The sequence below is a fragment of the Hyperoodon ampullatus genome (genome assembly GCF_949752795.1).
Source record: "Hyperoodon ampullatus genome assembly, chromosome: 12".
Classification (NCBI taxonomy): Eukaryota; Metazoa; Chordata; class Mammalia; order Artiodactyla; family Ziphiidae; genus Hyperoodon; species Hyperoodon ampullatus.
Genome location: NC_136925.1, coordinates 74,817,003 through 74,834,586, shown reverse-complemented (window position 1 = coordinate 74,834,586; position 17,584 = coordinate 74,817,003). Strand labels below are relative to the sequence as shown.

The 17,584-nt window shown below is 40.7% G+C and overlaps 1 protein-coding gene across 1 annotated transcript in view; it reads right to left on the bottom strand.

Annotated features, from left to right (window-relative positions):
* AKAP12 (A-kinase anchoring protein 12) overlaps positions 1-8,898 on the bottom strand; it is a gene marked incomplete at both ends in the record, with an annotated part of 104,170 nt that extends 95,272 nt beyond the window's left edge. Inside the window, one exon of the mRNA XM_079716649.1 lies at positions 8,731-8,898. Within this exon, the coding sequence (XP_079572775.1) occupies positions 8,731-8,898 (168 nt within the window). The remainder of the gene's footprint in view (positions 1-8,730) is intronic.
* Between the last annotated feature and the right edge of the window lie 8,686 nt (positions 8,899-17,584).

Here is a 17,584-nt window from a genome sequence, read left to right as displayed (position 1 = left end):
ACCTAGAAACAAATGACAATGGAGACACGACGACCCAAAACCTATGGGATGCAGCAAAAGCAGTTCTAAGAGGGAAGTTTATAGCAATACAATCCCACCTTAAGAAACAGGAAACATCTCGAATAAACAACCTAACCTTGCACCTAAAGCAATTAGAGAGAGAAGAACAAAAACATCCCAAAGTTAGCAGAAGGAAAGAAATCATAAAAATCAGATCAGAAATAAATGAAAAAGAAATGAAGGAAACGATAGCAAAGATCAATAAAACTAAAAGCTGGTTCTTTGCGAAGATAAACAAAATTGATAAACCATTAGCCAGACTCATCAAGAAAAAAAGGGAGAAGACTCAAATCAATAGAATTAGAAATGAAAAAGGAGAAGTAACAACTGACACTGCAGAAATACAAAAGATCATGAGAGATTACTATAAGCAACTCTATGCCAATAAAATGGACAACCTGGAAGAAATGGACAAATTCTTAGAAATGCACAACCTGCCAAGACTGAATCAGGAAGAAATAGAAAATATGAACAGACCAATCACAAGCACTGAAATTGAAACTGTGATAAAAAATCTTCCAACAAACAAAAGCCCAGGACCAGATGGCTTCACAGGCGAATTCTATCAAGCATTTAGAGAAGAGCTAACACCTATCCTTCTCAAACTCTTCCAAAAGATAGCAGAGGGAGGAACACTCCCAAACTCATTCTACGAGGCCACCATCACCTTGATACCAAAACCAGACAAGGATGTCACAAAGAAAGAAAACTACAGGCCAATATCACTGATGAACATAGATGCAAAAATCCTCAACAAAATACTAGCAAACAGAATCCAACAGCACATTAAAAGGATCATACACCATGATCAAGTGGGGTTTATTCCAGGAATGCAAGGATTCTTCAATATACGCAAATCAATCAACGTGATACACCATATTAACAAATTGAAGGAGAAAAACCATATGATCATCTCAATAGATGCAGAGAAAGCTTTCGACAAAATTCAACACCCATTTATGATAAAAACCCTGCAGAAAGTAGGCATAGAGGGAACTTTCCTCAACATAATAAAGGCCATATATGACAAACCCACAGCCAGCATCGTCCTCAATGGTGAAAAACTGAAACCATTTCCACTAAGATCAGGAACAAGACAAGGTTGCCCACTCTCACCACTCTTATTCAACCTAGTTTTGGAAGTTTTAGCCACAGCAATCAGAGAAGAAAAGGAAATAAAAGGAATCCAAATCGGAAAAGAAGAAGTAAAGCTGTCACTGTTTGCAGATGACATGATACTCTACATAGAGAATCCTAAAGACGCTACCAGAAAACTACTAGAGCTAATCAATGAATTTGGTAAAGTTGCAGGATACAAAATTAATGCACAGAAATCTCTGGCATTCCTATATACTAATGATGAAAAATCTGAAAGTGAAATCAAGGAAACACTCCCATTTACCATTGCAACAAAAAGAATAAAATATCTAGGAATAAACCTACCTAAGGAGACAAAAGACCTGTATGCAGAAAATTATAAGACACTGATGAAAGAAATTAAAGATGATACAAATAGATGGAGAGATGTACCATGTTCTTGGATTGGAAGAATCAACATTGTGAAAATGACTCTACTACCCAAAGCAATCTACAGATTCAATGCAATCCCTATCAAACTACCACTGGCATTTTTCACAGAACTAGAGCAAAAAATTTCACAATTTGTATGGAAACACAAAAGACCCCGAATAGCCAAAGCAATCTTGAGAACGAAAAATGGAGCTGGAGGAATCAGGCTCCCTGACTTCAGACTATACTACAAAGCTACAGTAATCAAGACAGTATGGTACTGGCACAAAAACAGAAAGATAGATCAATGGAACAGGATAGAAAGCCCAGAGATAAACCCACGGACATATGGTCACCTTATCTTTGATAAAGGAGGCAGGAATGTACAGTGGAGAAAGGACAGTCTCTTCAATAAGTGGTGCTGGGAAAACTGGATAGGGACATGTAAAAGTATGAGATTAGATCACTCCCTAACACCATACACAAAAATAAGCTCAAAATGGATTAAAGACCTAAATGTAAGGCCAGACACTATCAAACTCTTAGAGGAAAACATAGGCAGAACACTCTATGACATAAATCACAGCAAGATCCTTTTTGACCCACCTCCTAGAGAAATGGAAATAAAGACAAAAATAAACACATGGGACCTAATGAAACTTAAAAGCTTTTGCACAGCAAAGGAAACCATAAACAAGACCAAAAGACAACCCTCAGAATGGGAGAAAATATTTGCAAATGAAGCAACTGACAAAGGATTAATCTCCAAAATTTATAAGCAGCTCATGCAGCTCAATAACAAAAAAACAAACAGCCCAATCTAAAAATGGGCAGAAGACCTAAATAGACATTTCTCCACAGAAGATATACAGACTGCCAACAAACACATGAAAGGATGCTCAACATCTTTACTCATTAGAGAAATGCAAATCAAAACTACAATGAGATATCATCTCACACCAGTCAGAATGGCCATCATCAAAAAATCTAGAAACAATAAATGCTGGAGAGGGTGTGGAAAAAAGGGAACACTCTTGCACTGCTGGTGGGAATGTGAATTGGTACAGCCACTGTGGAGAACGGTATGGAGGTTCCTTAAGAAACTACAAATAGAACTACCATATGACCCAGCAATCCCACTACTGGGCATATACCCTGAGAAAACCATAATTCAAAAAGAGACATGTACCAAAATGTTCATTGCAGCTCTATTCACAATAGCCCAGAGATGGAAACAACCTAAGTGTCCATCATCGGATGATTGGATAAAGAAGATGTGGCACATATATACAATGGAATATTACTCAGCCATAAAAAGAAATGAAACTGAGCTATTTGTAATGAGGTGGATAGACCTAGAGTCTGTCATACAGAGTGAAGTAAGTCAGAAAGAGAAAGACAAATACCGTATGCTGACACATATATATGGAATTTAAGAAAAAAAAATGTCATGAAGAACATAGGGGTAAGACAGGAATAAAGACACAGACCTACTAGAGAATGGACTTGAGGATATGGGGAGGGGGAAGGGTAAGCTGTGACAAAGTGAAAGAGTGGCATGGACATATATACACTACCAAACGTAAGGTAGATAGCTAGTGGGAAGCAGCCGCATAGCACAGGGAGATCAGCTCGGTGCTTTGTGACCGCCTGGAGGGGTGGGATAGGGAGGGTGGGAGGGAGACGCAAAAGGGAGGGGATATGGGAACATATGTATAACTGATTAAATTTGTTATAAAGCAAAAAAAATAAAAAAAATAAAAAAAATAAAAATAATAAAAATAAAGTTGCAGAATATATGTGTTATGATCTTATTTGTTGAAAGCAAAAGATAGAGCTATTCTTATTTATATACTTGCACATGCATAAAGGTTTTAAAAGAATATGCTAGAAACAACCAACACTGATTTCAAACTATTGTTAACAGTGAGTACTTTAGGGGCGGGGAAGAACACGAGGCTTTCCCTTTTTACCATACTCGACAAATTAAGGTTCTCAACCATTAACATTTTTAGAAAAATAAACATGAATGTTTAACAGAAAATGAATCCTGTTTGCTGTGACTTTAAATAAAAATCATTTTAATAAGAGTAAGCAAGTGCTTTTGATCATCTTTTTATAAAGCCTTCATTATTCAAGAATGATGATGTCAGGTCTACAATCAGATTTAAATAAGTAAACTTAATTATTCACGATGAGAAATAAAAATGTATATATAATCAAAATTATTACAGATTAATATCTTCACCTTAATCCTCTTATTAGATGTACTAACAAGTAAGAACATGGGTATAAAACCCATACCCATTCTCTAATAAGGTGCTAACTTACAGGAAAATAGCCCAAAATCTAGACAGACAAGACAAATAATTATAATTATAGATTTTTAAAGAATTTATTGAAAATAAGCTTTCTGGGCTTCCCTAGTGGCTCAGTGGTTAAGAACCCACCTGCCAATGCAAGGGACAGGGGTTCGAGCCCTGGTCCGGCAAGATCCCACATACTGTGGAGCAACTAAGCCCAAGCGCCACAACTACGGAGCCTGTGCTCTAGAGCCCACGAGCCACAACTACTGAGTCTGCATGCCACAACTACTGAAGCCCACGTGCCTAGAGCCCGTGCTCCGCAACAAGAGAAGCCACTGCAATGAGAAGCCTGCGCACCACAACAAAGAGTAGCCCCCGCCCGCCGCAACTAGAGAAAGCCCGCGTGCAGTGACGAAGACCCAATGCAGACAAAAATAAATGTAAATAGAATAAATTTTTAAAAAAAGAAAGTAAGATTGCCTATTTACAAGATATAATGCATCTCCCTCCCAAACCCAGCTTTTTCCATATTTTTCTATTGTATTATTTTAAAATGAAACTTCTTCTAAACTATAATTTTTTAGGTTATAAGAGAACTAAGAATTGGCTTCAAGGATTTTTAGTTTTATATTTTTCATATGATAAAAGTACTGATATATTTTTCTCACAACGCTAAGTGCTGTAAATTCTAATTTCTCACTTCATGAATGACTACAGCATTAAAAATTATAGAGGCCAAGGACGAGCACCATTTAGCTGGATTTTCTTTTCATTGGTATTCCTGTAACACTGAACAGGTGTTAAAACTGGTAAAGAAAAAGAAACCATTTCTTAGTACCTTATATTTTATTTTTCTTTCTTTTTAAAAAAACATTTATTTATTTATTTGGCTGTGTAGGGTCTTAGTTGCAGTGTGTGGGCTTAGTTGCCCTGCGGCATGTGGGATCTTAGTTCTCCAACCAGGGATCGAACTCGCGTCCCCTACATTGGAAGGTGGATTCTTAACCACTGGACCACCAGGGAAGTCCCCTTTGTACCTTTTAAAACAAAACATTTTATTTCCATTTTATTAATTATCCTGTAAGATACCAACCTGGAATCATCCTTTTAATGTAGTTTAAAGCTATCCCGGCACAGAGATTAGTCAATGCACAGCAAATTCAAAGAGGACGCACATTTGGGGCCTGTTCCTCATCAAGGGAAGTATTTTAAGTGGAAATCTTCACTGATCTCACAAATCTAAGAGCTTAAAAGGCTATAATGGATTAAAGGGAAGGCACTGCAGTCCCCACAGGCTATCGGTACCCTAAACGACCATCCTCACACCCACAGCTCCAATTTCTAGACTGTGTTCTAATCAGAAAGTAGTACCTCTTATAATCTGAGGGAAATCCATATGAATACAGGTAGTCATACACAAAAAAACCCACTCTGTTAACATATAATTCTCTCGAAATCATCTTAAATTCTGGCCCTTCTAGTATAAAACTGGTGACAATCACATTACAGCCATCTCCATTCTGATTTTGTAAACACAGGGTAAGTGGGAAACAGCACATACCTTGTGCTGGGAGAGGAATTATGAAATGCAGCTGGCCAAATCAATTGTCTGTTTTAATGCACAAAAGGTAAGGGCGTCCTTAACTTTATTAATCAGGACAGTGGATTCTTCTATTTGAATATATTTGAGTCACAGCTCTTATAACCAAATGGAACCACAGCTTGAAAGACTGACAAGGGTCCCAGTCTCCCCACCTGCCGGGGACCTAGGCCTCACACTGTTGCAACTGAGAACTGTTCCATTTCTAGCTCTGAGTCACTGAACAGAAAAGACAGAAAGGCTAATTTAGAGGATTGTGATTGTCCAGATCTAGCCCAAAGCTTGGCTCCAGAAATCAAGATTTGCCAGAGATATGGAAGTTTGTCACTGGCCACCCCACCCTACACTGCTACCTGAGTGAAAACAGGCTTTTCCTTTTTTAAAAGCAGATGACTGAGGAATACCATGAGGCTTTGCTTACCACCTGTGTTCAGGTGGTCTAATCTTCCTGCACCCTGCAGTGGCCAAAATGGCAAACTCTCAAAATTAAACCTGGAAAATAACTGATCAAGCCATTTCCCCTCAGAATTAACATACAAAGATTGTCAAAGATTGACTGGACGATAAGACTCCTTCCATTTCCATTAAAATACATCACAGATAAAACCAGGACTTGTCTCAGTGCATCTAAACGTGAGGCTTCAGTAATCAAGTTTTACCAATGGGGGAAAAAAATCTGCTAAAAGCCTTTAATTAATGATCAGCATTCTACTGGGGGAGGAGGGAAGCATTAGTCTAAACCTCCCCAAATGTCCACAGACCCAATCAAAAAAGCTCAAGATGTAATTCATCACTAATCCAATGTATGAAGTGGTCTCATCTGAGCCACTTGCATTTATAATGCATTTGTCTATTTGAGATTAAAGGCAATTTGAAACTGCAACGGTAACGAGCCATTCTAAAGAAACAGAAATCAGTCCCCAAATCTTAGTTTTTTGCTAGACATTCATCTGGTCTGTGAATAACCAGACTCACTTTGACTTAGTCACTATCTGATAAGTGACACAAATCATGATGATGAGCAAGTCAAAGAACAAGTAGATGGGCTAAGGTATTCCCCAACTTGACAGTCTGCAATCAAAATCAGGGAGCCAGCATCATCCTACCGGCCAGCCACACACGTCACACATGGGGCAACACCTGTTATGAGCCAAACCAGATACGGTCCCTGCCCTTGTGGAGCATTCAGAGCAGCCAGAAGAACACAAGTCACTAAACCCACAAATATGGAAACTGCTGGAAAGAAGGGTCCGTGGTGCTATGGGAACCCAGAATGGCAGATGAGATTACTCAGAGGTCAAGAACTGGGGCTGAACAGGGCAAAGAGGGGAGGCAAAAGCTATGTGCTGAATCATCCTTAATTAGACCATCCTTTTGAAAAGACTTAGGTCTTCAAAACCTGAGTAATAAATTTTTCTAGTTGAAATGAAAAACTACACATTTTCTAAGGATACATGTAAGTTTATTGATTTGTCTCCAAATTGATAACTGGGCCGTATGCCAAAAAGTTCAATGATATTCTGGATGTCATTCAGGTAATTTTTTAAAGGAGGTCATCTGGCTGTTTCAAGATGGTGGTGACTAAGAAAAAGGGAGGATAAGGTTATGGAAGAAAGACAAAGAGAACAGAAAGGAAGGAATATGCCAAATGAACACACTGAAGTTATTGGGAAGGGAATAAGTACCATATCTCAGTGTGAACTGTTGATAAGACCTGAAGGACTGGTAAAAGCCAAGGAAAAAAATGTTCCCCAACTGCAAGCCTTTAGCAACTACACCTTAAAATGACTTTCATTACTGGACTCTAAATACTGGTTATACAGCCATTTTGACAGTAGTTGGCATCAAAAAGTGATGTACACTAAATATTAAAACCAAACTGAGATCTCAGAAGGATAGTAATTTCTTAGGCATCTCTTAGAAAATCTGGACATTCCATGCACAGTTGGTACTTGTGAGCACCTACAGCTCTAGGGATCCTAGGTTTTACAAGTAGTTATGTTAACGACTAGAGGTAATCTAGTTAAGAGCAGTCTCTCAGCCCAAACTAAACTAGGACAGCTAAAAGGCCAAGGCGATTAGGGCATATAATTCTGTGATTTTTACCTAGATTTCAGGGTGGTTGTTTTTTTCCCCCCCGTAAACATCCATACTTCCTGAGATAACTCCTAAAGGTCCTCATGTACTCCGTATATCCTCAAATTCGACCCAAGGGGGTTTCTTTTTTCCTTTTAAGTATTAAATACGGTTATCCACATCTTCTATAAAAATATCACAGAAAGGGTTGGGTGAAGCCTGGCTAAAGAACATACATGCTGGAAAATAGATCTAAAAGACAACGATCTGAACAAGTCACAATCTTGGCGACTGTAGTCGCCAAGAATAAATATTTCAGCCTTGAAGACTACGACTATAAAATGCAAAATGTCTAGGAGGTTCTGCACTGCCCCCAGAGACCGGAGCAGAGGGAATGCTGGCTTACGCCTCTGACCGCATTTGAGAACTTCTAACTACTCCTCCAGTATTTGTTTATCCAACTGAGTGCAATGAACTGAGCGAAAAGGGGGACGCCGCCGTGTTTGCGAAACCTGTCATTCCTTCTGGAAATGCATCGTCGGCTCAGATTTTCTTTGGCTCCGAGCGAGCTACACCCCAGGCTTTCTCTGCATCAGGAAGGCGGTGTCTGCTCGAGCCGCTGCCTCAGGAGGACTGGGTACCAAACCCGGGTCGCTCCAGACACAGCTGATATCACGGACGGTGCGCTGCGGGGAACCCATGGGTGGAGGGCTCGCCAGGCTGCAACACGCGTCAGGGCCCAACAGCGGGCTTTCCGCTTGGGGAGATAGGAGGGCGGGGGGCTCGACACGCTCGGCTCGGGGGTCAGTTCTCCGCGGACTCCCCCAGGCAGCTCGCCGGTATCGGGCTGGGTCGCTCACACCGGAAGAGCATGGAGAAAGGCTCAGTTAGTGGCGGGCAGCCGGCGGGTTTTATTACTGCGGGTGGCGCAGCCGCCACCCCTGGAGCCCCACTACAAAGATGCAAGCCCCCCGCCGCGCTCGCCGCTGCTGTGGTCACGCCCCGGCGCTAAAGACCCTGAAAAGCCTAGAAAGAGGGATTCATGCTCCCGAGTTTGCAGATGGGCTGGACCGGCCGGGAAGTTATCGCAGGCGGAGATCAAGGGATTCCCCCCCACCACACACACACACACACCCCACCCTCCGCCTCCCCGGGGCAGGTGGCCCGGCGCGCCGGTACCTTGGTGGCGGGGTCCGCAGCGGCGATGGTCGCGTCCGCCGACGATCCGGGCGCCGCCTCCGCCGCAGAGCCTCCGCCGCTGGGCTCGGGCTCGGGCTCGGCCGGCGTCGCGCTCCCCGCCTCCGGCTGCTCCGGGCTCCTCTGTTCGGTGGAGCTCCCGGCGCCCATGGCTTGTCTGCGGTTCTCCCGCGCCCAGCAGCCGGGTTACGCCTTCCCCAAATAGCAGGGACGCGGAGAAGAGCCAGGAGCCGTGCGCCCGCGAGGTCCCAGGAGCGCCTTCCTCTCCCGTCGTCCTCCTCCGAACCCGCCCAGACAGCGAATGAAGGAGACGCGCTAGCAGCAAACTCCTTAAAAGAAAAAAAAAAAAAAGCCACCTCTTTGCCTCCTCCTCCTCCCCCTTGTTTTTCCCTCGCTTCATCACATGAGCACAGCCCCAGACACGCCTTGCAGCAGCATCTCCTGCTAGGCTGCTAGGACCCGAGGAGCGGCCAGAGCCTCGAGCCAAGGGCCAGGCGAGCAGCCCACCCCGACCCCCGGGACGCCTCCCGTTCCTGTACGGGGACAGGAGCTGGGGGGCCACCACCCAGGGCTGCCTCCACGAAGGGGAGGGGAGGGCGAGAAAGAGGGGAGGGCAGAAAGCCCCCCGAGGAGATCGGATTCGCCGGGGGTTTATTAAATGATTGATGACCCGAGGCAGGGCTTCTGCTGCAGCCCACTTTCAACTGGCCCAGAAGCGAACCCAGATCCCTGTTTGCTTGCCTTCAGAGTGTTTGCTTCCTCCCCATTAGCAGGAGAAAGGCAAGCGCTCCTGGGCTCCTGCGGAGTCTGACCATATTAGGACACCTCACGTGGCGGGAGCTGGGAACCAAGAGGTTAATGCAGTCAGACCACGGATGAGGTGGCCCAGGCAGCCCCACGCTCTCCTATCACCCGGAACAAGTGATATCAGGCGATGCCGTGGGCAACACCGGCTGCCCTCCCTCCCCGGGGAATCTGGGGAATTGAGACTGTTACTGGAAATGTGCCTGTCCTTAAGGGCCTGATGCTGGCGGTCCAGGCCACCTCTCCCTCACGCCACCGCTGAAACAGGATGACATGGATCTGCTCGTTTGCCGTCAGTATTTCTCCACAGATAAGGGCTTTCAATAATAACTGCCGAAGTGGCTTGCATTGTCCCTTCATACTCTTGAATATAATACTTGTCATATGAACATAGCGGGCAGTCAATATATATTTGAACTAAACTAAAATGTTAGCTGAATTATCTGGACGTAAGCATGAAGGTAGTGGGGCCGAAAGAAAAATTATCCCCGTTTTAACCGACAACTAAGCGCCTTAGTTTTCATAAACAGAAGCTCGTTAAAAATGAAGAAACTTTTGGAATATTGCCACTAGATACCAGATAAATATCCCATACCCAGATTTAGGACAATCTAGTAGAGAATTGATGTAAACAATAGTTCAGCACAGGATATTTGTGCCTAATTAATTGCATGTAGTAAAATGGCTCCTTGGGAACCATAGGTTAGTTATCCAGTATAAAATTTTTCTGAATTTATCATTTTTATTTGAAAGGAGTACAGAACGGCCACCTTCTCTGGAATCTACCCCTTAAGGAGCAGTATATTTGGAAAATGTTGGTTTTCCAAAGTTTTAAGCATTTCACCCATTTTGACTTAAATATTTAGGAAACATTTGAGTACTTAGTACCAGACATTGTGAATGTGCTTTGTGTGTATAATCCCGTTTCATCCTTACAGCAATACTGCCGTGCTGATCCTGTTGTTCTCATTTTACCAATAGAGTGGGGGAAAGCAGGCCCGGAGATGTTAAATCCGGCCTTCAAGGCTTCAGAGCCGGTACATGGAAGACAGATTCCTCCCTGGCCAACCACTGGCCAACATTTCACTCGCCTTCTGTGGGAAGCTTGGAATGTGCTCTCTCTTCTTCTCAGGGATGTCAGTGAAAAGTGGCATTTAGACCTCACCTGGGATGTTAAGAGCAAAAAGCGCTATTAAAACCTATTTGAGAATGACTAACCTCAGCACATATGAAAATGTACCATTAAGTAGTACAAATACTTTCAAAATTCCCCATTCTGTGAGATTATATTTATACAGTTTTGGGAAATTCTTAAAGCTTTTCACATCACACTAGCCTTTGAATTTTCAGAAGGGATTGCAAGGTCAAAGATTTCAAGCTGGCAGTGTACACCCGCATGCTGAGGAAGACAGTGCCAATGTCTGATTAGATTAGCAATTGCTTGCTTTGTGTTTATTTTTCAGTGTGAAATGCTCAGATTCTTATTTTTTAATTGCAAAATCTTACTTTAAGAAATGTGCATGTGGGCTTCCCTGGTGGCACAGTGGTTAAGAATCTGCCTGCCAATGCAGGGGACACGGGTTCGAGCCCTGGCCCGGGAAGATCCCACGTGCCGTGGAGCAACTAAGCCCGTGCACCACAACTAATGAGCCTGAGCTCTAGAGCCTGTGAGCCACAACTACTGAGCCTGCATGCCACAACTACTGAAGCCCGTGCACCTAGAGCCCTGCTCGGCAACAGGAGAAGCCACGGAAATGAGAAGCCCGCACACTGCAACGAAGAGTAACCCCTGCTCGCTGCAACTAGAGAAAGCCTGCGCGTAGCAATGAAGACCCAATGCAGCCGAAAATAAAATAAATTAAAACTAAATTAAAAAAAAAAAAGAAATGTGCATGTTCTAGTACTCCCTATTCTTCCTGAAACAGCACCATGATAAGGAGGTATTAAGGATAACAGGCTGCTTGGTAGATTCACACAAACACATTAAGTATCTTTGATTTTTAGACTGACCAAAGAATCCTTTCCATCTTACTCAGAGACTGTGGAATTACTCTTTATTTTTTTTAAGATGATTCATTCTTCCTTAAAAATATTTCTTCATCAGATCATGCATTCAGCTTTGTTTTTTTTTTTATTTTTATTGAAATATAGTTGATTTACAATGTTGTGATATGTTAGTTTAAGGTGTACAGCAAAGTGATTCAGATATGTATATATATATATACTTTTTAAGATTCTTTTCCATTATAAGTTATTACAAGATTTCTTTTAAAATAAATTCATTTATTTATTTTTGGCTGCCTTGGATCTTCATTGCTGTGTGCGGGCTCCTCATTGTGGTGGCTTCTCTTGTTATGGAGCACGGGCTCAGTAGTTGTGGCACACGGGCTTAGTTGCTCTGCGGTCTGTGGGATCTTCCTGGACCAGGGCTTAGAACCCATGTCCCCTGCATTGGCAGGTGGATTCTTAACCACTGCACCACCACGGAAGCCCAACCAAGGTTTTCTTTTCCAGAGTTTTGGAGACGCCTTCAGAATTGCTTGCATCAGTGTCAGCGATGGAGAGGAAGGCAGCTGTTCTCTGTTTTCCACTTCTCCGTCCAAGGCTGTCAGTTACCCTGATTTCTCACCAGCATCCCTTTCTCCTCCAAACAGCAGAACGCAGGTGTCCCCGCACATCTTCTCCCATGGGGCAGTTGGTGGTAGAGTCGTTTCCCTGAGGGAGTTAATGCTCTCATAAAAACAGTTAGAGATTTCTCAGAAACAAATACACATTGCCCATATAGTAGGCTGAACTTGTATGTCTAATGCTTACTTCTCCAGAAAGGCAGGTCACATGAGATTTGCCAATAAAATTTAGAGTCATAGCTGGGCATCTTGTGCATACAAAGCATTTTCAAATACGTTTGAAAATAATTCACAGATGTTAATACAGCCCCTTGAAAGCACAATAATAACTATAGTGATTAAAACAGAATCTAAAACCAACACTCTATCCCACGGATTCATTTTCTCGATTGCCTTCAGACAATTTCACTTAAAACTGGCAACTCTTCACCCTTGAAACTACCACTTATCACTTGTTTTCCCTAAATAAAAAGTCTACTTTTTTTCTGAAGCAATTACTTACATCAAGTTATCTAAGAGCCCAACTCTTACTCTCCTCTCCTGTATTTGCTGATTATTAACTAGAACGCTAGAAAAATTAATAACTTTATTCAATTCATGAGTAGCTAATAATCCAATATTTGTATAGAAACTACAGAAAAAGTTCAACATACAGGTTAAGTTCAAAGGTCAACTTCCTGTAAATATACTTTATGTATATAGGCAAATGTTATTCTTCTAACTTTTTTTTTTTTTTTTGCGGTACGCGGGCCTCTCACTGTTGTGGCCTCTCCCGCTGCGGAGCACAGGCTCCGGACGCACAGGCTCAGCGGCCATGGCTCACGGGCCGAGCCACTCCGCGGCATGTGGGATCGATCCTCCCAGACCGGGGCACGAACCCATGTCCCCTGCATCGGCAGGTGGACTCTCAACCACTGCACCACCAGGGAAGCCCATTATTCTTCTAACTTTTAAGGAATGTATTGCTTTGGGTTTAAGTATAAAGCCTGCTATTCATATATCTGTTTCATTTACCAAGATTTAAAATTGGCTCCTGACTCAAATCTAAGATTACTCTAAGGTAACAAAGCGTGAGTTGAGGGTTGTGGAGGTGGGGTGTTGGAAGGGGACAGTTAATTCTTTCATTCATGTCATTTATATATGCGTATACCTTTGTTCCCCCTCCAGCCACTGTGGAAGGCTTTCTAGAAGCAATTATTTACAGAGAACTGATTTAACATAGCTCCCACCACTTTGTTCAAAATATGTCTAAATGTAAACAACTAAACAAATAAAGGAATACTATTGAAATGTAGTCCCCAGTAAGCCCATATAGCTTTGGCTTCTCATTTTTCTAGAGTTGGGCTGCTCTCCACCTATTATGGAGTGACTAGAACGCAGATACAGTAAATGATTTGCCCAATATGGAGGGAGAGTTTCTCAGGATGCATTTATGGAGGGTGCCTGAAGGTATCTGGAAGGTTTCTGCACTCCAGGGCAGATCTAGTTACCATAATCCAACAACTTCAAATCCCTTCACAAATTCTTCAAAGGGTCCTGTAAATATCCAACATCTTAAAAAATATTTTGACTTATTAATTCGAAAAACTTTTATTGAGTTAAGTGCCAGGAAAAATGCTTGGGGCTTTTCAAAGCTGGAAACTGGTTTCATAAGTCAACTTACTGGAAAAAAAGACATTATAGAGACATACATTTTAAATCATTGAGAGATTTTTATGTTCCTCTATTAACTTGAATACCTTTATGAATTTTTAATCTTAGATCTGTTATATGTTGTCTCTGACATTAAAAAATACTTCGGGGCTTCCCTGGTGGCGCAGTGGTTGAGAGTCCGCCTGCCGATGCAGGGGACACGGGTTCGTGCCCCGGTCCGGGAAGATCCCACATGCCGCGGAGCGGCTGGGCCCGTGAGCCATGGCCGCTGAGCCTGCGCGTCCGGAGCCTGTGCTCCGCAGCGGGAGAGGCCACAACAGTGAGAGGCCCGCGTACCGCAAAAAAAAAAAAAAAAAAAACTTCAATTATTTTTTGCGTGTGATTAAGAACCCAATGAAAAGACCAATGCTTGATCTAAAGAATTACTAAAATTGTATAGAAGAGAGGTTGACTATTTTATTCCATGTTATAGAGCTCCCATCCAAATCTCAGATGTTGTCCTGAGATTCTGTATTTGAACTGATCTCAGTTGTATTGGGATTGATCTCAAGTCTATCAGCTGCTTTTTGTTTGTTTGTTTGTTTTTTAATGACTTCTGTCACTCCTACAAATGCAGTATTTATAGGAGAGGTAGTAGAGTCAATGGTAACTTTGAAAAGTGAACGAATCACTTGATATGTTGTTTTGAATGTTATTATGCTCTTTGACAATTCTATGGAAAAAATCATGAGTACAATATTTGAATTTTCCTTTCTGTTGGAGAATTTGAAACACTGATTATTTCAGAGTGTGAAATTATGGGATGTTTTCCTGAGTAAAAATGATGGGTTAGTGAAAATAATATCCAGTAAGTGACTGCAATATCCAGGATTTCAAGCAAAACTTTACACAACAAATTCCATGACTGGAAGTTGCCAACAGTCCCTTATTGTTTTGACAGCTTTATGGAGGTATAATTGCCATAGAAGGAACTGCACACATTTAAAGTGTACAATTTGATGGGTTTTAGGACAAATGTATACATACTTGAAATCATCACCACAATCAAGTTAATGGGCATAACCATTCACCCAAAGCCATTTCTGTGCGTCCTGGTAATCCCTCTATTCAGGTCCTCCCGTTGCCCATCGTGCCTTCCCAGGCATCCGCTTACCTGCTTTCTGTCACTATAGAATAATTTGCATTTTCCACAATTTTATAGGAATTCATAGAAATGGAATAATCTACTGTATGCTCTTCTTTGTCTGGCTTCTGTTACTCAGCATAATTATACTGAGATGCATTCATAATTATATTGAGCTGTTGCATTTAACAGTAGTTACAGGTGATTTTTATTTTTACAAAAATTTGAGGGGGGTACTTCCCTGGCAGTCCAGTGGTTAAGACCCCGCGCTTCCACTGCAGGGGGAAGCGTGGAACCCGCTTCCACGGGCTCCATCCCTGATAGGGGAACTAAGATCCCACATGCCATGCAGTGCGGCCAAAAAGAAAAAAATTTTTTGTGTGTTTATGACTTTCCTAAATATTTAATAGTGAATATGTATCAGTTTTTTCCCTTGTAATGCAAAGATTTAGGCATATGCTCATGATATATGCATACATATCTCCTCCCACTGAAATCTAGAGAATAAAAATTCAACTGGCATTTGAGTCTGAGTTAGAAGAACGTAATTCCATTCTGTATTTAATAAGTCTGTATTCACTTTATGTGCTTTTCCTGGTTCATATCCTTATTCTAGTCTGAGTAGTGCAAGGATTTAGGAAAAAAATTAACTTTATTATCTTTACATAATAGTCATCAGTTTGGCTGGTAAGGATGCATTTTTGGCCATAATTCCAAAATTACATATGATAGCAGTACTTTGTCAACCTAGGGGGAAAATATTATGGGAAGTATAGTCATATGCCTTAAATGTTGTTTTGTAGCAATGTAAAATGACTTATTAAAGGGTATGTCTTACCTGCTTATATCCATGATCCAGATCAAGGTGTGTGAAAGTGTAAAAATTATGACAGTTGCAAACCAATACTGATTTCACACTTTCTGCTATTGATACTAATTTTTGCATTTATTTATGAGATTTCTAAAATAACATATAAAGCTATATTTTCAATATCATCTCAACGTTGAAAGAATAAAAGCTGAATGTGTATATATATATATATATATATATATATATATATATATATATATATATGTTAATGTATGTGTATATGCCTAATAAAAAAAACTAGAATGTTACAATAATTCTTTCTGGATGATAGAATTTAAAATGATTTTTTCCCCTTCATTATGCTTGCCTGTTTTTTCCCCAAATTTTCTTCATTGAATATGTTACTCTTGCCAACAGAATAAAAAGAATGTTAGAAATTTTAAAATTATCCAAGGAAGAGTGAAACCTGAAAGATATAAGTTCACATAGTATATTATGACAACCCAGTACACTGTATTCACAGTATTGAGTGATAAATTATAGTAATATAAAGTTTCATAAAGAAATAAACAAAAGAAGAGACCTAACAATTGAGCAGTATTCTCAAACTTGGCTGCATACGAGAATAACCTGGGAGTTTTAACAAATACTAATACCCGCATCCTAACCCCAGAGATTCTGATTTAATTGGTCCAGGGTGCAGCATGGGTATTGGGATTGTAAAAAATCTCTCCAGGTGATGCTAATGTGTAGCCAGAGGTTGAGAACCACTGCTCTAGGGCCTTGAAATTGAACTGATTTTCTTGATGCCACCTGGCTTCCTGAGGGGAATTAATAGTCAACTGTAATAAGCAAGGATGTGGGAGAAAGGCAATTTCCTTTTAGCACAGTTTTTAAATGATATTACAGGAGGGAAAGGTCTATGCTCTGGAATCATCATAATTACATATATTCAATCTAATCCTTCCAAGAAAATCAATCCACCTGGAAGGGGTCCAACATAGGGTTTCATGGCATAATGAATTTTGTTTTACAGTGGGAATATCTTATAGTGAGACTGTATTTTTTAAAATCATGCCAAAGAAGATGGTTATTCCAGTATACAGTTACAGATAAATATAAAATTATCTATATTCAATTATATACTACTTATCATATTCCTAGGCAGAAAACCATTAGGTTATGAAATGTTGAATATTTGCTCTTAAATATAAAATTTAATCACTATAGAAAAGTATTTGGTCAGTCAAAACCCACATGCCTTTAGTCATGAAAATAATCAGAGTGTGAACTGATAAACATCTTAACTAGGAATAAATTGAAGAAAGGCAGCTAAGTTCATCTAACATTTCTTTTGCATTCTTTTAAGTTGACTTGCTATAATATGCTTTTAAAATAAATGTAAAATAATTTGTAACAATTTCAATAAATCCATACAAATATGATCAACCGATTTTTTACAAAGGTCCAAAAGCAATTCAATGAAAGGAAAATACGCTTTTCAACAAATGATGCTGGAACAATTGGACATTCACAGGTAAAAATACTAACCTTGACCTAAAGCTCATATCTTATTTTAAAAAATTAACTCAAAATGGATCAGGGACTTAAATGTAAAACATAACACTGTAATACTTTTAGAAAAAAAAAATAGGAGAAAATCTTAGGGACATAGGCCTTGGCAAAAAGCATGATCCATAAGAAGAAAAACTGATAAATTATGCTTCTTCAAAATAAAAAATTTTGCTCTGCATAAAACCCAGTTAGAGAATGAAAAGATAAGCTACAGATTGGGGGAAAATATTTGCAGACCACATA